The 25,693-nt window shown below is 49.2% G+C and overlaps 1 protein-coding gene across 1 annotated transcript in view; it reads right to left on the reverse strand.

Annotated features, from left to right (window-relative positions):
• LOC138453828 (vomeronasal type-2 receptor 26-like) overlaps positions 1-25,693 on the reverse strand; it is a 352,571-nt gene that overhangs the window by 85,429 nt on the left and 241,449 nt on the right. Inside the window, exon 4 of the mRNA XM_069606993.1 lies at positions 18,648-18,661. Within this exon, the coding sequence (XP_069463094.1) occupies positions 18,648-18,661 (14 nt within the window). The remainder of the gene's footprint in view (positions 1-18,647; positions 18,662-25,693) is intronic.

Consider the following 25,693-nt stretch of genomic DNA (forward strand, 5'->3'; position numbering starts at 1 on the left):
TCTTACCCACACAGAGGAGGAGCATGGCTATCCTTTGTATTTCATGAAGACAAAACTGAAGGTTGTGATCTGGTCCTGAAGAAAGCCGTTAGACATGACAAAATCCGCTGAAACCGGTAGACCAATACTAAGTGTTCAGGATAATCCCCTGAACCCCAGGACTCTCAGACTATTCGAGCGCGTGGGTTGTTAAAACTGATTTTTTTATCTGCACAGCAGTACTGCCTGCATCATTTCATACACTCAAGAGGGTGAGATTAAAAGAAAAAAACACTCACTCGAGTGCCTGGGTTTTAACTAGCAGCTAAGACAGGAAAGTAGTGAGTTAGGCTAGGGCCAGCCCATCTTCTAGCCCCTTTCCTAGATAGGCGTCAGATGAACAACCAAATGAGAGCTATTTAGACTTTCCGGAGATTTAGTGAGCCATAGGCACTGACACACCAGGCCCAGGCTTCCATGCTCGCCATAATAGCCGGGAGGAAGTTTTGAATAGAGGCTTCTGTTTGTTATGTGTGATAATATTGTGAGCCTCGGGTGGAAGCTGCCGCTCAAGAGCCCCCCACAGTGTTTTATCAAACTCATGGTATCACTTGATCGCAAGGCGAGCATGTTGTGCTTGAGTCTTCCTCCCGGCTATTATGGCTAGCATGGAAGCCTGGGCCTGGTGTGTCAGTGCGCTGCTGCACGCGTGGCATCACACCCATGGCATCACCTTGATCCCAAGGCGAGCATGTTGCTCTTGTGCCTTCCTCCCGCTATTATGGCGAGCATGGAAGCCTGGGCCTGGTGTGTCAGTGCGCTGCTGCACGCGTGGCATCATACCCATGCCATCACCTTGATCCGAAGGCGAGCATGTTGCTCTTCTGCCTTCCTCCCGGCTATTATGGCGAGCATGGAAGCCTGGGCCTGGTGTGTCAGTGCGTTGCTGCACGTGTGGCATGAAACCTATGACATCACCTTGATCCCAAGGTGAGCATTTTGTGCTAGAGTCTTCCTCCCGGCTATTATGGCGAGCATGGAAGCCTGGGCATGGTTTGTTAGTGTGCAGCTGCACGTGTGGCATGAAACCCATGGCATCACCTTGATCGCAAGGCGAGCATGTTGTGCTTGAGTCTTCCTCCCGGCTATTATGGCGAGCATGGAAGCCTGGGCCTGGTGTGTCAGTGCGCTGCTGCACGCGTGGCATCACACCCATGGCATCACCTTGATCCCAAGGCGAGCATGTTGCTCTTGTGCCTTCCTCCCGCTATTATGGCGAGCATGGAAGCCTGGGCCTGGTGTGTCAGTGCGCTGCTGCACGCGTGGCATCATACCCATGCCATCACCTTGATCCGAAGGCGAGCATGTTGCTCTTCTGCCTTCCTCCCGGCTATTATGGCGACCATGGAAGCCTGGGCCTGGTGTGTCAGTGCGTTGCTGCACGTGTGGCATGAAACCTATGACATCACCTTGATCCCAAGGTGAGCATTTTGTGCTAGAGTCTTCCTCCCGGCTATTATGGCGAGCATGGAAGCCTGGGCATGGTTTGTTAGTGTGCAGCTGCACGTGTGGCATGAAACCCATGGCATCACCTTGATCCCAAGGTGAGCATGTTGCGCTTGAGTCTTCCTCCCGGCTATTATGGCGAGCATGGAAGCCTGGGCCTGGTGTGTCAGTGCGTTGCTGCACGTGTGGCATGAAACCTATGACATCACCTTGATCCCAAGGTGAGCATGTTGCGCTTGAGCTTTCCTCCCAGCTATTATGGTGACCATGGATGCTTGGGCCTGGTGTGTCAGTGCATTGCATGCTATTTATTTTATTTGTTTATTGTGTTTCAGTATAAAACTTTACACATAATATCAGAAACATATATAAAAAAATTCTAAAGATATCAAATGTCATATTAAAAGTTTCATAAAATGTCATAAAATTATCTATAAATCGTACATAAAATCACAAGTAAATACCATGAGAAGCATTAAACATTGCTTATTTGATTAGTTAGTGCTTTGCCATTCTTTGCCCTCCTCGGCCTCATTGATCCATACTTCCAGCAACACTGATATACTGCTTTCATACCTATAGCATCGCACTAATTCCACTTTAACCTCATGGCTCGATGCATTCGGCAACACTAGTGCACCACTTTCGTACCTATAACATCATACTAATACAGATGCGATGCAAACCTCTCCCGGTTCCACCAGCGATTCGTTGTCTAATAGTTTGGAGGCAAACAACCACAGTCTGTATAAGTCAGTCTGCAGCTTTTTATTTTGCGTATTACAGCATCTTCTCCAGAAGTCATCCGTAGTAATGGTACGAAGCTCAGACACGTACTCACCCAAGTATTTTGTATAGTACAGGTCCATTGCCGGGCACTCGGTTAGAACATGTTGTTCTGTTTGTAAGCCGGCAGGTACGTTGGTCCCTCTGGATATTCATAGGCCTTCCCAGCATCTCCACAACAGGTAACCTATTCAGGCGGAGTAAAAGTAAGAACCTACGGAGGTGCTTAGAGGGGCAGATCGTATGATGCCTCTCAGCAATGAAACTGTAGGACCTCAGTGTAGATAAATGGGTAAAATTCCTCCCCGTGCCAAAGTTCAATTTTCCTATAAACCGCTTTAACTAGCTCGTTCAGGCCCTTTCCCCAGTCAGGAGACCATCCAAGCAACTCAAATAGTTCCAGAATGTTTTGTCTGTAATTGGACAGATCCAGGGGTGAGCCCATTTTTAGAACTGGGATAAAAATAGAGGTTTGCCTGGACATAGGGATTCGAGCTTCACATAATATTTGATCCCAAGGTGAGCATGTTGCTCTTGTGCCTTCCTCCCGGTTATTATGGCGAGCATGGAAGCCTGGGCATGGTGTGTCAGTGCGCTGATGCCCGCGTTGCTTCAAACCTATGGCATCACCTTGATCCCAAGGCGAGCATGTTGCTCTTGAGCCTTCCTGCCGGCTATTATGGTGAGCAGGAAGCCTGGCCTGGAGTGTCAGTGTGCTGCTGCCCACATGGCATGAAACCCATGGCATCACCTTGATTTCACAGCAAGCATTTTGCGCTTGAGGCTTCCTCTCGGCTATTATGGAGAGCATGGAAGCCTGGGGATGGTGTGTCAGTGCTTTGCTGCCCGCATGGCATCAAACCCATGGCATCACCTTGATCCCAAGGCGAGCATGTTGCGCTTGAGCCTTCCTCTCGGCTATTATGGTGAGCTTGTAAGCCTGGGCATGCTGTGTCAGTGTGTTGCTGTCCGCATGGTCTGCGGAGCTCTTCATGGCTCAGCTTCACAGTGTGGGGGGTTGCCATTGTCCCCCAGCTTTATTGGTTGGAGTGTGGTCTGTCCGAGACTCTTGGTGTGACGAAACTACCCGGTGATGTTGGTATTTGGGGTGTGTGTGGTGTTCCCGCTTCTCCCCTCGGAGGCGTTGGATGTTCTTCCCACAGTTCCGGGGGTACTTTCCTTAAGTGTGATATGTTTCTTGTTACTGTCTCTCCCCCTCGGGTAGCGGTGACCATGCTGTGGTTGGTGGTACTAACTGTCCATGGTTGAAGCTCGAAATTGAAGGACATTTTCTTAGGCGGTGCTCGGTTTCTGACGATGACAGTGTCCCCCGGGGTCAGTTCCCTGTGGCAAGCTCGTCTGGCAACGCTTTCCTGTTCTTTTCGCCTCAGCCGCGTGGCATCTATTGCTGGGATGTCCGGTTCTGGGGCTGTCCACTGGGGGTGTATAGGAAGTTCTGCTTGTATGGGTACCCTGAGCATGAGAGCAGCTGGGCTGATTCCCGTGTCAGAGTGCGGGGTTTGCCTGTGTGTTCTCAAAAACCGATATACCGCTTTCAACCAAGGGCGTCCTTGCTCCTTGGCGATCCTGATGACTTTATTGAGTGACCCCATGAATCGTTCAGCATCTCCATTTGCTTGGGGCCATCTTGGGGTAATTCGCTGGTGTTTGACGTTCACTTCCTTGAAATATTCGCGTAGTTCCTGACTGGTGAATGATGGTCCGTTGTCGCTCTTCACCTTTCTCGGAATTCCACGTGTGGCGAATATCTTCTCTAGCGTGAGGATAGTGGTTTCGGCGTTAGTGGATGCTACGTGTTCTACTTCTGGATATCTGCTAAACTCGTCGATCACCACGATTAGGTATCCTTCGCCGGCGATTGTGCAGTGGTCCATGCTGACTGCGTCCCAGCGTCTGCAGCTTCTAGGGACACTGCTAATCGGTTCAGGGTTTTCTGGTCTTCTGGATGCTTGACAGGCCGCGCAGGACTCCACTAGCTCCACTACCCTTTGCTGCATGTTCGGCATCCACATCCTGGACTTAAGGTACGCGGTAGTCTTGACGATGCCTTGGTGTCCACTGTGAGCTAGTCGGAGGGCTCTCTCCTCAAGAGACTCTGGTAATATGATTCAGTGTCCTTTTAGCAGTAGCCCATCCGGGGCCACCGAGAGTTCATGCCTGATCCCGAACAGAGCTCTGAGTTTGACCTGTGCCGGTGTTGTGCGTTGGGCTATCGACGTGAGGTAGTTCTTCCAATTCCCGGATTGGACAGCGGCAGTGGTGTGCTGTAGGATGGTGTCCGCCTCTGTCTCACACGCCACTTCGTGCAGGGTCAGGGCTCGCGGTCTCGCACTGGCAACTACCTGACAGACATGCTCCTCAGTTTCCTTCGCATGGCGTTGTTCATTGTCTGTAGCGGGCCTCGGGTGGCGGGACAGGTATTCCGCCGGGTTGTCTGATCCTGGGCGATATTCAACTTCGATATTGTAGGGCTGTAGTTGCAGCATCCATTTTTCTATGCGTGCAGGCGGATGAGGGGCAGAGCCTCGGAAGATCGGTATCAGAGGTTTGTGATCTGAAAAAACTTTCGCCTGCTTGCCTAGCAGGTACACTTTGAAGTGACGGCACCCCCACAAGATGGCTAGGGCTTCCTTCTCTATGTGTGCATAGTTCTGTTCGGGTTTTGTGAGTGCTCGACTGGCAAACGCGATGGGGAACACCTTCCCTTCATTGTCAGTTTGGGTTAACACTGCTCCCAGGCCAACCGGGCTGGCATCAACGAGGAGTTCAGTCTGCCTTTCTACGTTGAAGAAAGCCATGGTGGTGGAGGCGGACAGAGTGTCTTTAATTTGTTGGAACGCTTGTTGATGAGTCGCGGTCCATTCCCACTTCTGGTCTTTCTTTGTTAATTCTCTGAGTGGCAATGCTGGCAAGGTCAGGAATGAAACGTGCGCAGTAAGTCGCCATCCCCATGAAGCTCCTCACCTCTGAGGCTGATTGTGGTGCCTTGGTGTCTTTTATGTCTCGTACTTTGGACGGGTCAGGGGCCACACCTTCTGCGCTGAAAATGTAGCCAAAGAAGCATAGTTCATCTTTGTCGAATTCGCACTTTTCTGCGTTGAGGGTTAGGCCTGCTTCTTCTAGTCTCTTCAGGACTGCCGCTAGTCGTCTGTAGTGTTCTTTCTTGTTCGGTGCGTATACAAGGATATCATCACTGATGTTGGTGGTGCCTTCTAATCCTGCAATGACTTTGCGGATTTCGTGCTGGAACACCTCTGCAGCAGATGATTTCCCAAAATTGAGTCGTTTGTACCTCATTAGGCCGAGGTGAGAGGAAAAAGTAGTAATGTACCTTGATTCTCTGGATAATCTTAGCTGGTGATAGCCTGATCTGAGGTCAAGCTTACTAAAGACTGTTGCCCCGGTGAGGTCTACGATGAGCTTGTCTATTGTGGGGGTTACGTGGCGTTCTCTTCCGATGGCTACGTTAGGAAGCCTCATATCTATGCATATTCTTACCGCGTTTGGCTGTTTGGGTTTCTGGGCTACTACCATGGGCGAAACCCACGGGGTCGGTCCAGATGTTCTATCTATGATTCCTGCTTCCTCGAGCTTGGCTAGTTCTTTCTCCACAGCGCCTCTCAGGTGAAATGGAATCCATCGGTGTTGCACTGCCTTCGGTTCAATGGTGGGGTCTATGTGGAGCTTGATGGTTCTCCCCTTTAGGCCTCCAATGCTCTGGAATAGTTTTCTGTGTCGTTGTAGTAGGTTGCTGAGTTTGTTGTGTTTGAGGTCGAAAGCGAAGTGTATTAGTTTCAACTTCTCCACTGTTTTGCAGCTCAATAGCGTCTCGCATCCGGCATCCACTACGTAGATGCGTGCACGGCAGTTGATGTTCTTGTGGGTAAAGTCTGACTTGAAAGATCCTTGCACGGGCAGGGGTCTCTTACATCCGTAGGTATACAGCCTGACTTTTTTCTCGTGGAGATTGGGCTTCGGGTGAAGTCTGTTGAATGCTACTACGGGCATGACGTTCACAGTTGATCCAGTGTCGATGACTACTTTTAGCGGTTCCCCGTTGGAGAGGACTGTGCATGATGGTCTCTTCCTCCGTCGAGACCGATGTGGTTCAACAGCTGATATTAGGTGTACACGATGTACTTGTCTACTTCCTTTTTTCCGTCTTCCCTTGTCTCTCCTTTCGGGGGATGTGCTACTATCGCTGTCGTCACTGTCGCTCGTGTCTGGGGACCTTTGGGAATCATCAACGGCTCTGGCTTTCCCTTTTCGTGCTTGTTGGGAAGAAGATTCTCTGGGTGCGAACTTCTTCCGGCGCTCTTGTGTTGGTCGTGGGGCCGTGTCTTTGTCGCTCCGGTTCGGCGGGTTTAGGCAGACTGCGGCGTAGTGGTTGAGGCGATTGCATTTTCTGCACGTGGATCCCCATGCGGGGCAGGATTCGCCTCTGTGCCATGGACCTCTGCACCATTTGCAGGTCCTGTCTCTCCCCTGTGATGGGTGGGGTTTCTGACCTTGTTTCGTGCGATTGCTCTGGTGTCTGGAGATGGCTGCAACATCTTCTGTGGGTCCGGGGCTGTCCATTGGCAGTGTTTGGATCGCTGATTCCATTATCGCTACCTGGTCTTCTGTTTGTTCGCAGAGGCGCGCCATCTCGAGGATACGGGACAGGCGTATGTTTCTCTCAGATAGTATGGCCCTTCATAGTTTTTCAGAGGATATCCCATTGATGATCTGGAGACGGATCGCAAATTCTTCGTCCGGGAATTTACAGCCTACCGCCATTTCATGAAGGCGAGCGTGAAATTTGTCTACTGTTTCTTTCTCCCGTTGCCTTGCCATGCAGAAATGGAAGCGCTCGTAGTCTGGGTTGAGATCGGGTTTGAACATATTAGTGAGCATGGTTTTGGCTGCGTCATAGTTGTCGTACTTTCCGCGGTTCGGGGTAGCATTTAATAGGCGCAGGGCAGCTGCTCCGATGTTGAGTAGGAGGAAAGTGCGCTTCTTTTTCGCCACGGTAATGTCTCTGGCGTCGAGATGCATTTCGAATTGTTGAAGCCAGATTTCCCATCTGATAGCAGCTCCTGTGGTGAATGGGTCAAATGGTGGCATAAATGTTGTCTGTGTTGGGTCAGGGTGATCTGTGGTGAGACTCCTGGAGGATGAACTTGTGCTGGCCCTCACGGGGCTGGTACTTGGGCTGGACATGTTCTTAGCAGCTTCCGGGCGCAGTCTTTAGGTGGCGGTGCCAGAAGTGTCTCCTCAAGACAGTTGGGGCAATGCTAATGGCACGTGTTAGATAGGGTGCCTGCGCTGTACCTGCACTGTCTTCTCTGGGAGATGCATGCGAGGAGTTGCGGTCGATGGTTACCCTCGCGGTGTGTAGCCCCATAGAGTGAAGATTCAGACATGTGGATGTGGCTGCAATCGACGCGTGGTGGGGGTCGACACTCCGCGTAATACGCGGTTCTCCTGGACTTTTGGTCGAGGTGCCGGCGGGCCGTGGGGCTGTCACGTGGTTTTGCGGGGTTAAACGTTGGAGGCGTGTGCGGAGGAGGCGCGGTCCAGTATAGATTCTTCTACCGGCCTCGTCGCCAGTGTGATGTTGCGTGCGGCGGTTCCCCCGCTTGGCGCTGAAGCTTGGGCAGGCCTGCCCGACAACGCTGCGCAGGGGCGGGCCGCAGCACAGAAAGGACACAACTCATTCGGGGGGTGCTTAAACCCGGACTGGCGTCCTCCCGCCAGTTCCGGTGATTCCTTTATTTTTACCGCGTGTCACGTGACCTTGCCGTAACAGGGCACGTGACACCACACTGTTAACGCACAGGCCCGGGTAACAGTTGCAGGGAGGGGCAACGCGGCTACTCATATGTGCTGCGGGAGCACCCGCTTGGAAAAGATACAACCAGCACGCATTTGGTCCTGGCACTGGGCTGAGAGAGTACCTACGCCGCATTCGAGGGCGGAAAGTGCCCCACTCCCCCTCTTCAGACTAGAAAACGGGTCCGCGCCGGCCGGGAACACAGGGGTCGGCGGTTAAGGAGAGCATCCATCATCACGGGGGCTCCCCACCCGCCGTCTAACTATCAAAGGAGCGAATCCACTTTGCATTGCATCAGACCCGAAACGTTAGTGTGGAGATCACAGGCATCCCCCAATACCATAGGGGTTGCAAGGGGACACACAGGAGGTTTGAAGGCGCCTACATTGGGCCGGCCCCACATGCCAAGAACACGTGATCCTGGTGTTGGGCCTGCCTCAGAGTCACTGGACACACCTAGGTAAAGCAGGGCAGGAATCGCACCCTGAGGCCACCACCCCAGGATAAGAGCCTCTGGACCTCACCCCCCAGCAGTGGCTGGTGACAAAGGGGATTTTGGCGGGCATAAATCAGACACCACAGAATTGGGCAAGACTCGGATCCAAACTCAGGCCCAAACTTGGCGACAAGTGGGGGAGGGATTGAGGGCGCCATTAAGCCCGAACTCTAGGAAGAGAGGATATTCACCCACAATGTCAGGAATCAGGGGCAAGGCTGGCGGACACAAAAAGCCCCCATCTAATACCCCCAGAGAGGGTCCCCTGCAATGCTGCTGGTGTAAGGAAACTGACGAAGAGGACCCCCCCCCTTGACACAAGAGGAGCATACACAGCAGGAGGCCCCAACCCTGAATGCAGCCACAGAGAAGGGCCGGTATTACCCAAATTGACCTTTTACAATTGACCTTTTGCACAATTGACCTAATTATAGGGGTCCTAATTGACCTTCTGCACATTTGACCTTTATATTATTTTAGTTTGTTTATATATGTATTGGGTTCGTTTTGGATTATAAATAATATAAGGGGATTGGGTGGAGGGTTGCAGGGGGTTTTGGATTGGGTGAGGGGTTGTGGGGGGTTTCCCGCCACCGCAGCAGCCCAGGAAGCCGCCCAGGGGGCAAAACATTTAACTGTAAGCTAACAATATACAATATACCATCGCAAGGATCGAGGAAGTGTTACATTTTTGCCATGAAGGATGGAGGATGGGAGAGCACGGACCGCTCTCTTGAATATCCACCGGGGGTATAGGACACCCCCCACAAAGGCCCTGGGAATCCAGGTGGGTCTCGCCCCTTCTCAAGACGGAGGGGGGCTTGCATAGGTGCACAGACCCGCCACTGGGCACGGGGTGGTTGGGGAGGGATATGGAGAAGTTGGGTACTGTTGGGGGGAGGTGGGTTGAGGCTCAAGTTGGGGTAGAGCCCAAGGGAACACTGATCCAGGGAGCCTTGCATACACGCACAAGATCTCACATGCAGGGATGATTAAACTCCTCTTGATGAACATTAGGGGGCTAAACACCTCGGTGAAACACAAAAAGCTGAAAAGATTTGTAGCTCAACATGCACCGGACATAATCACATTGCAGGAAACGCACATCAGGAAAGCGGATGCTAACTGTCTCAGGTTGGGCGAGTTTCGTATTGTAGTCCAGGTGAATGCAGAGTCTAAAGCAAGAGGGGTACTAGTGGGGATTAGATTAGAAAGGGGCTAACAGCGCAAAATATGGCAACAAAAGCAGATAAGGAAGGCAGATGCGCTTTTGTTACGCTGACGGTAGCCAATCTCCTACTCACACTGGCCTCGGTCTCCGCCCAAAACTCCGGGCAAGATGGGTTCTTCCGAGCAGCCTTAGCAGACTTTGAGTGCTTTGCACAGGGGGAGATTATTCTGGCGGGGGATTTCAATTTGGCCTGGGACTCCAAAGGGATAGGACCAATGCCCCCCACCACCCGCAGGCACCTCCAACACTGGCCCTAAGGACGAAGATGGAACACCTACCGCTTTCAGACCAATGACTAGCACTGAAGGGGGCCGATTCAGATTACACGTTTTACTCTCACGTACACCAAAGCTTCTCCCTTATAGATTGCATATGGGGATCCACCACTCTAGTAGGTAGGACCCACTCCATTCACACATTATCGATCACTCTTTCAGATCATGCACCTCTTTTAGTGGCATTAAAGTGTAGCGCACCCCGACAGGGTCTCCGCCGGTGGACATTTGCGAGGGTCGCTCTCTCTGACGTTGCTATTCGGGCGGATGTAGAAACAAAGATCAGGGAATTCTTCGATATGAATGGGGATACGGGATTGTCGGATGCTATGGTATGGGATGCCTTCAAGGGGATCTCATTGCTCGGCACGCTCAGTGACAATACCAGAAGCACGCAGTGGAGACCCAGCTAGAAAAAGAGCTCCAAGACACTATGGGGAGGATGACTAGTTATCCCACAAGAGCTTTATGCAGAGAATTCCAGCAGGTACGCAGTAATAAAATTGCGGCAAAAAAGTCATCTGCACAAAAAATCGTGGAAAAAATACTGTGATTTGACCCGGTAAAGGTGTACCCCATTATACCATTTAAGGGGAGGAGGAGTTGCAGGGGTGTCCCCCGCTCCCCTTAAATTGTATAATGGGTCCAGTGGTTGCGGGGGTGTCCCCTGCATCCATTACATGGATTGCGGCCGCAAAACCACTGCCTTTTTGACAGATTTCTTGTGTAAACAGCAATGATTGCTGCGATTTTAACACATGGAACCCTCCAGCATATCAGGGGCAGTTGAACATGCTTCAGACAGAAAAAGTTGAATGGGGTCTCTTGGCACTCAAACATAAATACTAGGTACATGCTAACAAGGCGGACCGGGTGTTAGCTAGACAACTGAAGCAGAAAGCCACCGTTCACACAATTACAGGGATTATATCCCCCCCAAGGCGAGACACTTCACGCTACCCAAGATATTGCGGCCCAACTCGCCACATACTACGAGAACCTATATAGATCCGATGGTCCAGATGAGGGCGACCAAAAGGACTATCTCAGATCAGTCCCTCTTCCCCAAATCTCGATCATAGACAGCAAGGTCCTGGAGGCGGATATCACTCAGGAGGAAGTTCTCCTATCAGCAGATTTTAGCCCCCTAGATGACAAATCTCTTTAACACCTTTGCAGGGAAGATTACCCGACAATGGAAGAGACAGAAATCCTCTTATTCCCAAAGCCAAACAAAGATCCCTCACAATGCGGCTTGTACAGACCAATTGCATTAATCAACATAGATGCAAAAACCTATACGCGAGTTCTGGCCATTAGACTGCAGAGACTTTTACCAAAACTCATACATCCCGACCAGTCCGGGTTTATCAGGCAGCGACAGACGCACAACATCAGCAGAAGGGTCTGCCACATTTTAGAAAAGACGCAGAAAAAGGGAACCCCAGCGGTCCAACTATCCTTAGACGCTAAAAAAGTGTTTGACCAGGTGGAGTGGTCATTCTTGTTTAACACTATGCGGAAACAGGGCGTGGGGCCGAAGTTCATAGCGTTGGCTAGAGCGAATAATTGTAACCCTTAGGCCCGCATCCTTGTGAATGAGGAACTGTAGTCGCAGATAAAACTGTCTATGGCTACTAAACAGGGGTGCCCACTGTCACCCCTTCTATTTGCACTCTATTTAGAAGCACTTTTAGCAACCATACGATTAAACAAGGACATTAAGGGCATACCATTTGGGTGAGCGGAGTATAAGGTATGGGCGTACGCCGATGATATGCTGCTGACCCTGGGTACGCCGGGAACCTCACTGCCAGCGGTGATTAAAGACAAACAGAGGTTTGGGGAAGTGGCAGGATTGAAGGTGAATCTGGCCAAATCCGAGATACTGAACCCAACACTGAAGGGGGACGAGATCACACAAACCAGAGAATCCTTCCAATTTAGATGGGTGCAATCAAGCCTAAAGGTATTGGGGATCCAAATAAAACCTGCGATCAGGGGCCTCTACAATGCATTAAAATGATGGTTCTCCCAAAGATTCTCTACCCCTTTCGAGCCCTCCCATAGGCAGTCCCAGAATCATACTTCTGCACCTTATACAAATATATCAGCGCGTACATTTGGAATAAGAAACCCCAACGGGTGGCGATGAATACACTGCTCCTGCCGACCAAGAAAGGTGGGTTAGGCTTCCCAGATCTTCGGGCGTATTACAAAACGGCCCAAATCAGAGTAATGAAAGACTGGTTCGCCGCCGACTCGGGGAAGGTGTGGTGACAGATGGATCAAGCAGTGGTTGGCGCCGCACTGGGGGAAGTCCTTTGGTTACATTAGGACCGTCGGTCACCCAATATGCACAAATCCGAGATCACTGCATTAGTGGAGCAGCACTGGGATTGGCTAGCAAGGGAAAACAGTTTACCACCTTTCCCTCCACGTACGCTCCGATATGGGGAAACCCAGACTTCACTCCAGGGATCCCAGAGGGTGGGTTTAAGAAATGAAAGGAAGCAGGTTACACCAAAATACGGGACATGTTCGAAGGCCAGGACATAAAATCCTTCACTCAATGTAAGGAGGAACTGGGGTTAGCAGAAGTAGATAGAATGCAATATCTTCAACTATGTAATTGGCTCATGGACCCAAAGATAAGGGTGGGGGCAACTAGACCCTTAACACCTTTTGAGAAGTTTCTTATAACGGACCCCAGATATAAACACCACACTTCCAATATACACAAGCTCTACCAAACAGCGAACCACACCGTGACCATCGGGCGCCCCAACTACATGCGGGCCTGGGAGGAGACACTAGGGGAAACGATCCAAGAGGAAACTTGGGAGGAACTATGGCAACATATCCCGAAACTCACACAAGCTATTCAGAAAAGGGAGTTTTGGTACAAACTGATGACACAATGGCACTACACACCGTTGAAATTGAAAAAAGCTATACCCTAACACAGGGGGGAGATGTTGGAGGAATTGTGTAGGGGAGGGGGACTGGCAACATATATAATTATTATTTTTTTTCTTTTTTTTTATATATATGGCGAGGATGAGGCGAATTGCAAACCTACTGGAATCCAATTGATCACCATATGCATGAGATGTTTCGAAGCAACCCTCAGAGGGGCCTGGGGGAAGGAATCTTAGGCCTACACATACCTGGTTGGAACCAGTGGGCAAAACCCACTAAGAAAGCGCATATGATTCTATCCCTCTCCGCACTACTGGTCATCGCCCAAAAATGGAAGATGAAGGATCCGCCCACGGTGCACGACTGGTTCTCGAATATCTGGCACTTCACAGCTCCTGAATGGATGTCGTATACTTTGCAAGGTGCACAAGCGAAATTTTCAAAAGACTGGGTTTTAGTTATGGAGTTTTTGAACGAGGACTTCAGGAAAGGATTTTGTCCACACACTCTGCGCATACTGGAAATCGGGTGAATCAAGGTCTGCGGCCGCCCTGGATCGGAGGGTGCGAGGGGGGTTGACGGGAGGGACCGGGTTATTTAGTTCATTGTAATGTTGATGTGCTTGTTTATGCATAAGAAAATCAATAAAAAGAATAGAATATTTTTTTTTAAAAAAATGCGAAGAAAAGGAGACTAGAGAAAAGCTGTCAATGGAAGACAATGAAGTGTGACCAAGGAAGGGGCAATGTGTGGGTGAGGTGAGGAGGAAGTACAAAAAGCACAAGAATGGCGACAATAAAATACAGATTGCAGTGAAGCAGGAGCACAGGCAGGCACCCCGACACAAGACAACAATGGGAGTGAAGATGACAACAGGCAGGGGTCAGAGTAAGTATCTTGGCAGCCCAGGAGGTAAGAAGTGGCAGAATGTGTGACTATTGTAAACTTGGTAATGGCAGCCCGAGGAAGAGTAGAAATGTGATGAGAGGCAGCGAGAGACAAGTCAAAGGTAAAGCAGAAGAAGGGGATCCAGGATAGAAAGACATGGCAGATGGAGGAGGACAAGCATTGATAGAAGGGAAGGACAGAAGAGGATCTCAGTTTAGCAAGTGTTAAGGTAATGAGAATGTAACACACGCAAGCATTCTGTTATCCAAATCAGCTGGCTATATGTGTTCTTAATTAGATGGGTCCAGCAGGGTTAGAAGTAGACAGGTTACTGTTGCAGTGAGAAGCCCATACGTGTGAAACCAGATTGTGGCCCAGGCAGCTCCAGTAGCGATGGTGATTCTTAAGTCCTTCCCTTTCGAACAGAGGGTCACTCACGCTACTTAGGTGGCAGCTAGAGGATATCTGGGTAGAGTCCCCTTCACCAGATCAACTGTCTCTCTTCCCTACTTCTCCACTTGATTCCTCTTTTCCTCCTCCATTACCCGTCTCTCACTTCTTCTCTCCTCTTTCTGACTGTCTTTCCTCCATTCTATGTCAAGACTGGAGGTGAGAATTATGCTTCAACTTATTATTTATTCCTGTCTCCAGCAGTTTCAACAAACTCAACATTTTCCATATTGAAGCACATTTTTTTTAAACTACATTTCCCTTCAAATCTAGTCCTTTCTGTAGTCCTTTCCGAGCCCTGTCACATGCTCATAGTCCTTCCTGAGGTATCAGGTAATAATATCGCCATATATATGGTCGCCGTAAATAATATCGCCGGGAAAATGTTGTGGCGATAAAAAAAAAAAAAAAGTTTGGTGGTTGCGGGGTTGTCCCCCGCATGGTCCATGCAATAATGTCGCCACAAAAAACAGCAATTTTTCGGCGATATTTTTGCATGGTGAGATTTTTGTGGCAACATTATTACATGGAACCCTTCCTGATCCCTCCGTCCTCCTCGTTTCCTGCTCTTCAAGCAGATAAGTACCTTTACATTATAACTGCGATATGCACGAAAGATAGAGAGTTTAATTACACAGTATTCAGAGCTAGCACGCGCAGCATGTATATTTATGAGAGAGCGCTGAGGTGTTAATAGAGCTATTGCTACAGAGCAACATTCGGAGAGCGTAAGTAGAATTTTTCACAGGCGACAGATAGCTGGAGGTAGCATGGCCCTCGGGGGCTCAGCAACCTCTGCGAAATACAGAGCGAAGGCCCCCTCTGATGAGAAGGCGCAGCCTGAGGAGAGCGGCGCCCCCCACCCTTGGAGCAGCCGAGCACTCGCGTACAGAGCCCGCCAATAGGCACAGAGAACACTCCCTAGTCCCAACAGAGTTCATTGGCAGAACGAGGGAGCATAGCGGCCCCCACCCTTGAGGGGGCAGAGCCACACAATTAGCACAGTGACAAATGAACTGAATCTCTGGCGAAATTTACAGGCAACCGAAAACAGCAACTCGCACACGCCAGAACACCTTATTAACCCCCGAGAAGGTGGAGAAAGAACGCATAACATGACAGAGCTCAGGCTGGACTCCAACAAGGCAGGTCAGAGGTCGCACGTTAACCAGCAAGCTAAATTAGGTTAGCAGAGTCGCGGCCAGGCCGCCCAAGAACACAGCAGGGCAAGCTGCATCTCAATAACTCGCACAGCGAGATTACAGCTCAGCAATATGGAGCAACAGGTGCAAGCCACGTACAATTACCCACAGCGCAGAGTGGACGTGCCACATACACCTGAGAACAGGTAGCTAAGGCAAAAGCACCCCAGGAGCAATGGCAGAATTTGACTGGAGCAAAGAGGAACAGGCGGAAGACCTGGCTCACAGCTTCAGGGAGGTGCTAGGAAACTCGCTGATGGAAGCAGTGACGCAAGGGGTGAGACCCCTACAAGACAGACTGGCTACGATTGAGTCCTTTTTAAGCCAGAAAACAAGCACTGAGGAACAAAAGAGTGCGTCCACAAAGGCCACACCAGATGGCCCACAGGGGTGTAACGGGACCCGGAAGAGGAAGGCCTCTTCTGACCCCTCGGGTCAACTTGACGGGGCAGACTCAGAGGCCCCAGAGGCTCCCGTTGCTTTCAAGAATCTCAAAGACGCATTTATTTGCAGGTCGGTGGTGCCAAGCCTCACAACAACCGACCCAGAGTAAGACAGTATGGGAAATGAAGGGCGAGACTCAGAAGAAGAGCCACCAGAGTCACCACGTTCGTCCGAGGCAGAGGAAGACGGAGAGGAGGAGGATGACCCACAGCCCCCCACGAGGAAGAGATTGAGGAAAGAGAAGAACATTGAGGACTCTGATGAGATATCCCGATATGTTCGAGCCCGAATAAATTAAGAACCCCAAGTCTTCGGACTGTCAGCCATCACCAGGGGTGACCAAATGTATGACCCAGAGACTACGTAAGGCACTCGAGAAGGAAGCGAGACAACGTATGAGGATGCCCCAGACCAGTATTTCCTGGAAAGGTAGCGGAAGCGCCAGAACTGGATTTCAAGATGCTAGCCTTTGTATCGAAAACATCCAGAGATCCCAGGAAAGGTACAAATAGGTCCTGAAGAAGTTGTCAGGAGAAGGTCCTCGACCAAGCAGGGCCACTGGCCAAGATCATGGACCTGGTAGAACGGTCCCGGAATACAGGGGAAGAAGTAGACCCAGAGATATTATCGAACTGGGCGCAGAGAGCAGTGTGCCTACTATGCAACGCCAACTGCGCTATCTCCTCAGAGAGGAGAGGAGGGCTCCGTTTGAAGATTTATCTCAAGTTAGGAGACCTAGCCTCATACGAAGCAGGTGAGGCAGCCCAAGGGCTCTTATTTGGTGAAACATTTGGAAAGGAAATGGTAAAATTCATGGGGACATATACCTTAATGGAGAAAAGCCCAAGCATCCATCCGGAAAATATTCCCAGGCACGGTTTTCACCGGGACCGGGCACTATAGGGGTTGAGTGCCCGGTCGCTTTCAGGGTACAAGAAGACCTCAAACGAACAGTGCCCACTACTGGGACAATAGACAACAAGATACCGTCTTCCCCGCAAGAGGCCGATGAGGTAGAGGACCGGGAAGAGGACACAACTTCCCCACAGGTGAGGCATACTGCATACCCACCAGTAGGAGGGAGGACGTGAGAATGTTGACTAAACTGGCATGTGCTTTCCAGCAACGCCTGGGTACTACAGACAGTCAAAGGACTACAGCTGGAATTTATACAGGAGCCACACCAAGCGCGAATTCACCCGCCGATATATATGGCCCAAACGGAGAGAATAAGCCTACACAGCGATCTTCAGCGCCTAGCGCAGAAGAAGGCTATCGAGCCGTGCACCGGCACACAGAGATTCGTCAGCAACATGTTCCTGGTACACAGCAAGGAGAAGATCAGGCCCGTGATAAATTTAAGGGAATTGAACAGCTGGGTGGTTTATCACCACTTCAAGATGGAGGGGATCCAGCAGCTGCGGGACACGCTAAGTCAGGCAGATTGGCTCACACGAATAGACTTGAAAGATGCATATCTCGGGATCCCAGTTCAAGAACAATACCATCCTTTCCTAGCATTCGTTTGGGACAAACGATATTTGCAATTCACGACAATGACGTTTGGTCTAGCATCAGCCCCGTGGGCCTTCACGAAACTCATGAGACTGATAGCAGCAGCGATTAGGGAGAAAGAGATTTGTATGATTATTTACCTAGACGATATCCTACTCATGGCTGACAACAGAGAAACGCTGCTTTATCAGACGAGATGGGTGAAGAACCTCCTCTCGTCCCTAGAAGAAGTCAGACACGATCCCGACAATGCAGATAGACTTTCTCGGGCTTTGGCACAGACACCAAGACAGCTTCACTGGAACTACCAGCCAGGAAAGTTAGAGACATCAAGAGAGAGATCAGGAGTTGTCTGGACAAGAGTACCGTATCACTGAGGATGATAGCGAGGATCGTGGAGCTACTAGCAGCACCGATACAAGCGATCTTTCCAGGGCCCCTAAATTATCGGGCCTTACAAAGACCAAAGATAAAACACCTACAACAAGGATTAAAATATAAGCAGACATTACCCCTAGACGCAGAATCCAGAACAGAGTGAACCGTTTTAAGTCCTTTAAGTTTAGTTTAGTTTAGTTTATTTATTTGTAGAGCGCGCTAAACCCTGAGGTATCTAGGTGCTTTAATCTTGAGTACAAAGTTACAAAATAATTACAAACAATGGTAGAAATGAAAATTACAAAGTAGTTGACTTAGGTTACAGAACAAGTGAGGAATCCTAAAGTTACAACAGTGGCATATACAAAATTACATAGTAATTGACTTGGGTTACATACCCAGTCTGGAGAACGTTATAAGATAGTTTATGTGTAGTTTGGCAGAATGGATAATAGGTTAATTTTGCTGAGTGAATAGCCAGGTTTTTACGTTGTTTCTGAAAGCCTAGAAGGAGGGTTCTGCTCTGAGAGTGTTGGGCAAAGCTTTCCAGAGCTTGGCCACAAGGACAGGGAAGCTGGAGCTGCCTGCTTTTTGTAATTTGTAAAATGGGATGTTGAGGCGATGTCAGGTATTTGACTCATGTGGGTCTAGAAGAGTGGCTCCTATTGAATTTATCTGAAAGGTATTTTGGGGCCGAGTTGGACAGGCATTTATGGGTAATCACTAGAGTTTGCAGAGCAATTCTGTCTCGCGCTGGTAGCCAGTGTAGGTCACGCCTGAAAGCTGAGATATGGCTACATCTAGGGATATTTAGGGATGATCTGAGCGTGTTGTTCTGCAGCACTTGGAGCTTGTTTAGGTTGCGTTCATTGGTACCTAGGTAAAGAGTGTTGCAATAATCAATCTTGGATAAAATCAAAGCTCTAGCAAGCGTGATGCACCTGTTGGTGGAGAGGTACGGTTTGCAGGCATTGATCAACTTAGTATATGTAGTTGATGAGGCGGTTACATTAATTTGCCTGTAAAAAGATAGAGTGGAATCTACGTACATTTTAACCTCACTGGAGACCTTAATGCAGTTCCCATCAATGTTAAATGATTTGTAGAGCAAATCTAACTTGTTTAGTCGTGGTTGAGAGTCTATGATTAACAGCTCTGTCTTGTTGCCATTTAAGTAAATGCCGTTGGTGGCCATCCACGGAGATAGGAACTGGGTCTGCTGTAGGAGAGAAGACCCTCATGTTCCTGTTGGCTAGAAAGGATTGGATCCAGGTAGCGGCATTCATAGAGAAAGCGGCTGCAGAGGTCAAGTGTTTGGTTAGGATCTGGTGGTCGATCAGATCGAAAGCTGCTGAGAGGTCAAGCAGCCGTAGGATGGCGATATTGCCTTTATCCTTTAACTCATCCATTTGGATTTTTAAATCAAGGAGGGCAGTTTCAGTACCATGTCTAGCTCTGAATCCAGATTGATGCAAGCCTTAAAGGTTGTTGTCTTCCAAGTGCTTTTGTATCTGGAGGTAAGCCGCTCTATCAATGATTTTCAAGATGAATGGAACTATGGTAATGGGCCTATAGTTGTCGGGGTATTAGGATCTAGGTTGGGTTTTTTGAGCAGAGGCATGACCCAGGCCTCCTTAAGATTGTCCGGGACTGAGCTAGATTCAAATGAAGCATTAATCAAAGAGGTTATGAATGGCGCAAGCTCTTTTGTTCCTTCCTTTATAGCCGTGGCTGGGCATATATCCAAAGGCACCTAGAAGGTTTTAAACTGGCTATGATGTCTTCCACTTCTTGAGTAGTGACTGGTGTGAATTGGAAAGGCTGACATGGTATAGGCTGTGAGTTCTGGGGGTTGTTGATGTTAGTGATCAGATTCAGACTGTGCTTTTTAGCCTCTATTTTGGTTTGTAACAAAGCTATTTTGTCCAGTAGGGCTTTTTGGATCTTTTCACACCAAGATGCGTCTTCGGTACAAGATTCTGAAGGTGGCACTGGGGTCTCCAATTCCCTGAGGATAGTGAAGAGCTCTTTTGAGTCCAATTTGACATTTTGTATTCTTGCGTTCTAAGTCTCCCTTTTAGTATTTAGTATGGCCGTTCTGTAGTTGGCGGCGTCCAAAGTGAACTTTTATTTATTGGTGGCAAAGGACGTTTTTTTTCCAGTTGTTTTCTGAAGTTCTTATGGTTCAGCGCAGGGCTTTTAAGTCAGCAGTAAACCACTTGTTTAGATGGGCTAATGGTTTAGCTTTTCTTAATTTTAAAGGGGCAATTTTGTTTAGGGCTTCCAAGTGTGTTAGTAATTGGCTGTAATATGGGTCGGAGATTATCGGCAGTAATGTTGCAGATATTTCTCATAGAGTCATGTGGTGCTAGGACGGTTTTAGGGGTCAGGCACGGACTGACCTGCATGGTGAAGGAGATACAGTGGTGGTCAGACCACGGGCACAGAGAATTGGCAAGCAAGGTGGTGGAGCAGTTCAGATCTGCTATCTAATCCAAAGTTCTTCCTTTGTTGTGTGTTGGAACGCTAACACAGTGTTCAAAGCCTAGTTGAGTGATTGTGTTTTGTACTGCAGTTGCATTGATATCAATCACGTCATGTAGTCCTAAGTTGAAGTTACGCAGCAGTAGAATTTGGGAGCTTACTTTGGTGTTGCGTGTGAGGAGGAATGTGATGTCTTCCTCGAAGGAGGAAATAGGTCACGGGGGCCAGTAAATGAGATGAACCAGAAGAGTCCTAGAGGCTGACAGAGGGATTTTAACTGAGAGAAGTTTGCCGGAGGGGAACCATTCTTTAGAGATTCTCTGATGCCTAATTTGGTTTTTGAGATGATGGCCAGTCCGCCGCTCCTGGCAGAATCTCTATCTGCTCTAATAATGGTACAGTCTTCCGGGATTGCTAGGGGCAGGGAAGGCCCTGATGCTGAGTGTAGCCAGGTTTCGGATATGGCAAGGAAGTCAAGATGGTTAGTGGATATGAAATCCGAGATGTCGAGCGCGTGAGTGATCAAAGATCTAGAGTTTATGAGATCCCCTTTAATAGGGGGTGTGGCAGCATTGGGAAAAGCAGTAACTGGAGTACTTCTTACAAGTGCAGTGGTTTTGTGGTAGGGGTTAGTCAGCGCGTGTTAGGGAGAATTCTCTGTTTAGGCTGAATTTCCTAACCTAGTGAGTCCCCCAGCAGCTTTGCTGGATTTCTGGAGTTTGTTTTTTCCCATCCTGCCAAGAGTGTGACCCTTTTCCTCTCACTCTTGGACATGAATGTGTGTAATTCCTTTGAATGCCAATGTGTTCGATGGGCTATGGGGTCTTTTACTCCATAGGGTCTCATATGTTTTTCTATGTGTGTCACACTGCACCCTACGTGTCGTGACACGGGAGCACCCTAGCAGGTCCCCCCACCATAGACTCCATACTCGGGGACTGACTACTGTCTCCCCGGGCATGTAAAGTCACCATTGGCTTTACTAGACCTAAATTTGCTAACAGAACTAGTACCAACCATCTTATTGTGGACGTACTGGTAGGAGTAATTCGATTACTCCTGGATCTGTTACTCGAGGGGGCACTGTCCCGTCCCCCCTCGTCGAGTTTTGGCTGGTGGCAGTGGAAACTACTTGTTATGTTCGACCCCGATCATAACCCTATGGGATTCGTCCCATTGTTGGAGATTGATACTTTTTCTCGTTAATCTCCGACGTACCACCGATCTACTTATCTTAAATAAGTTTAGCGAGTGGTATTTTCTGCCAGAACTCGGTTTGTAAAATGGCGTCTGTGTTCGTCTCTGTGACTCCTAAACCAAAGGTTGAGCCCTTTGTTCCACTTTTGGCGGGCCTCTGGACAGAGACCCTCCAAAGTGGTGCCATTCTGTCTGGGTTACCTCAGGGGAGTGGGAGGGGGTTTAGACACCCTGGACCGAGTTGCCTTGCCAACTCAGGTCGCACTCTGGAGTGATTGGCCCAGGTGGTGAGCCTTCCCGCTCACCACTTAGCATGTGTTGATTGACAGCTAGGCTGAATGAATGGGGGCGTCTGCATAAAAGCAGGGCTTTTGGGACTGGATCTTCAGAAGTCGCCACAGGACCTAAAGAATCCGACGAGGGTAACGCTGAGCCGACCTGCACGACGACACCTCCGGTGGAGCCCTGCAGAATCGTCTCACAATCTCCCGACGACAGAGGAGATCTCCCTGCCAGAGAGTCTCTTCCCCTGGCTGGTGGGAACAACCAGTCTTCTTCTTCTTTGTGCTTTTTGTTCGCCCAGGACGCAGTGGTCGAATTGCCCGTGCAGAGCACCCGGCAACCGGATAGCCACTACCCCTGTCCCGCGACCAAAAGGTGGTGCCTTGTGACGGAGCACTCCGCGGCTGGTTTCTTCCCTGGTGGTGCACCGGACATCTTTCCTTCGACGACGAGATCATCTCTACTCTTGGCCAAGACCTAGCGTGCATCCACCACCAGGAACAACTGCCCCCGCCGGAGCTGCCCTCCACAACAAGGTACCGTAACCGCCTGGCTTCCCTTTTCGATCGGTTCGAGTGAGGTATCTGATTCCTCTCCGTTCCGTTGGGTTGCCTCCAAGCTTTATTCACTCTTTGTTCTGAACTGGTTCCACCTGTCGCTAACATTTTGCTAACAAAGACTTGAGCGCATCTTCAGTAGAGACTTTCCAGGACATCGTACCTTGCCTCTCACCGAGTGGGCCTGGCCGCTGAACTTTATGACCTATTGTGATTATTGCCTTCCTGCCTTGCATTTTACCCGCTTCAGTACGAACCGTGTTGACTTCATTACCTGCCTATCTCTTTTCTCCCTTTCTCACGAAAAATATTCGAATGTCATCTAGGTTGAGGTATACACCTCTGTCTGAAAATAAGTGGTGCCGTTAGAACCTAGAGTTGTCGATATTGTGTTTCAGGAGATTGAGCTTTATTCCATTCCGCAGAGTAATTGCATTTTGATTTGTTTGGCGTGATTTGCCTTAGTATTTTTCGTAGAAGTTCTGTTATAAATAAATAACTTACTATCTTTATACTAAGCCTTATTGCGTGCTTACTTGTTGTGCTGTGAAGAATTGCCCTATCTTGTATACTCCCTATACTGACCAACTTTTCTTGAGAGAAGTCTGACTGCTCAGCCACAGCTACCAATTGAATCTGTGTGGTACAGACTGCTACCAAGTGGGTTCATCGCAACACCTGTAGTCCTAAATCTTTTGCAGTGGTCCCAGAGGGAACTGCACAGGTTTCCGCCTAACAGCGCGTCTGCACCAGCGACAGTTGCGGGGAGAGGTGTGGAGAATGATACAAGCTATTTACTTGTTTGAAGCGAGAGCCCAGTCTGGTATTCCTAGCACTGAGTGTGCACGGTAAATTGGGTGAAGGGGGGGATGCGAAGCGAGCAATCCATTGTGCTGGCGTCAAGGGACTGAAGTCTGTGTTGGCTGTGGTAGTTTTAAGGATAGTCGAGGGTGTGTAAATTATGAGAGGGGGCAAGAACCTTGTGCGTGGTATAGATTTGAAGAGGGGTAGGAGAGCAGCCATAGTTAGGGTTACTTTTCTTAGTGTAGCCATGAGCGGCAACATCAAATAGGCACGGCTCAGATCTTTGATGCTAAGTCTATAAAGTGAGGTAGTGACGCTCCACAAGCTGTTCCCCAGGGAAGATCTAGGATGGATGGTGGGCAGATTAATGCTACTAGACAAAAGGTATAGGTGGACGGCTAGGGCAAGGCTGCAGGGCTAAGGAGAAGTTTGACAACGGGGTCCCTAAGAGTTTGGAAAGCTTTGAAATGAACTGTAACATAGCGTAGGGTAGGGAGAGTCAGTAGATAGCAAATGACTAAACTGAGAGACACCTACGGGTGCACGCCAAGCTCTGGAGTGGGTGGAATGAGATACAGCTAGATAAGGAAGCTGCCTATGTAAGCCGAGGGCACATTTAAAGTGGAGCAGCAGGTACAATAAGTAGAAGCAAAACGAGGCAGGCACAACAATACGTAATGCTGCTAGGTGAGGTGACTACGAGTGCATGCAAGAGGCGCAGTTAAGTTGGTGCAGCAGGTACACAAAGTAAAAGTAAAATGAGGCAGGCACAACAATTCGTAATGCAGCTATGTGAGGTGACTATGAGTGCATGCAGGAGGCACAGTTAAGGTGGTGCAACAGGTACAATACGTAAAAACAAAATGAGGCAGGTACAATAATTCGTAATGCTGCCAGGTGAGGTGACTACGTGTGCATGCAGGAGGCACAGTTAAGGTGGTGCAGCAGGTACAATAAGTAAAAACAAAATGAGGCAGACACAACAATTCGTAATACTGCTAGATGAAAAGGCTATATGTACAAGTCATGAACGAGTCATCATAATACATGACACAGTGAGTAGCATCTGCATGAAAAAGGCACAGTGACCAGTAATATGTAGCGAGGGTACAGACCTTGGCAATAGGCAATTGTATCGCTCAATAATGCAGGTTATTGGGTAAAAGTATCAAGTGGCGTTAGGTTAACAGCTTACCGCATAGAAAGAAAGTCATGTATCGGGGGTTGCCGAGCACCATCAGAATGCTCAGGGTGTCAGTATTGTTCTTGTATAGGGAATTGTCACGGCTCGTAATTCTGTTGTTGAAGTTTAAATACCAGCGTTCGCCCTGTGTAATAGCAGGTATGGCAGTGGCCAGAGATACGTGGCCCGCGGCCCTCGCAACACGGACAGGCACAGATAGGATTCTGGCCTTGTACTAGGGGCCTTAGGCGTAGGGGCCAGCTAACGCCTTCCGGCTCCCCTAATGACCTATGAGAGCATCGGAGGTTGCTAGGCAACCAAATGTAAATCAGAGTTGCACCTCGGTATGGCGGCGGCCATCTTAGGGCAGCCTTTGCAAACTCACTTGTGGAATACAGAGTTCAGGTGCCACGTGGTGCAGGTTGGCTGCAGTAGATGGGGCAAGAGTCTCTCAGTAAAGTATCCCGTTTCAGGAGACTTGCGTGCTAGATGGTGTCAACTGATTGTGGGTCATCAACGGCGTAGATAGATTCTAGCTACTCCTGCAGCTTGACGCGGCTTGTCGAAGGTATGCAAGAGCTGCTCCTGCAGCTGCTGAGTGGATGGGGCCCCAGCCCTTGGGAGAAGGTGGCATAATGAGGTAACACTCTACAGGGTGGATGGGGATGGAGAAATTACTGTAACATCAATAATAAAACCGAGTCAGGAAGTTAGCAAACAATTTGTCTGTTTTAATAGCAAGTATCTAAAACGGGGAGTACAATGGACATCATCTGATATCAGCAGTAAGGTCTCCTCGCATTTCATAAAAAACATGATTATATAGTAAGAATTTGTCATCAGTGACGTCATCCTACGTGGCAAACTAAGACACTTATGTTGAAATGCAATTGGGTAACGGAAAATATCTAGGTATACTTTTTATGAGGGTTGGTGTTGTGATTGGGTCTCTTACTGCCAGGTGGACAACTCTTCCCACCCCTAGTGCAAGTCATTGTGAGCGTCATAAAATACACGTCTCATTGGGTCTCTAAACTATAGGGCTCTTTGGTACGTGGCCCTTTATAATTGGTTGGCACGCTTGTACCCTTCTGGAATATTCCACTCGTTAGCAGCATGCATGCTGGTACCGCAGGCGCTGGTGGGTCGGACTTGACCATGCCTGCCCACCCAATTAGCCCATCATCACTCAAGCTGTCTGCCATGAAAATAGTCTTTGTACTTGGCCTTGCAAAGTATCACTGCTCCTGGGAATAAAAGGGAGTGTGAGCATGACTT

Source organism: Ambystoma mexicanum, chromosome 4p (assembly GCF_040938575.1).
Source record: "Ambystoma mexicanum isolate Mex_15411 chromosome 4p, UKY_AmexF1_1, whole genome shotgun sequence".
NCBI classification, from domain to species: Eukaryota; Metazoa; Chordata; class Amphibia; order Caudata; family Ambystomatidae; genus Ambystoma; species Ambystoma mexicanum.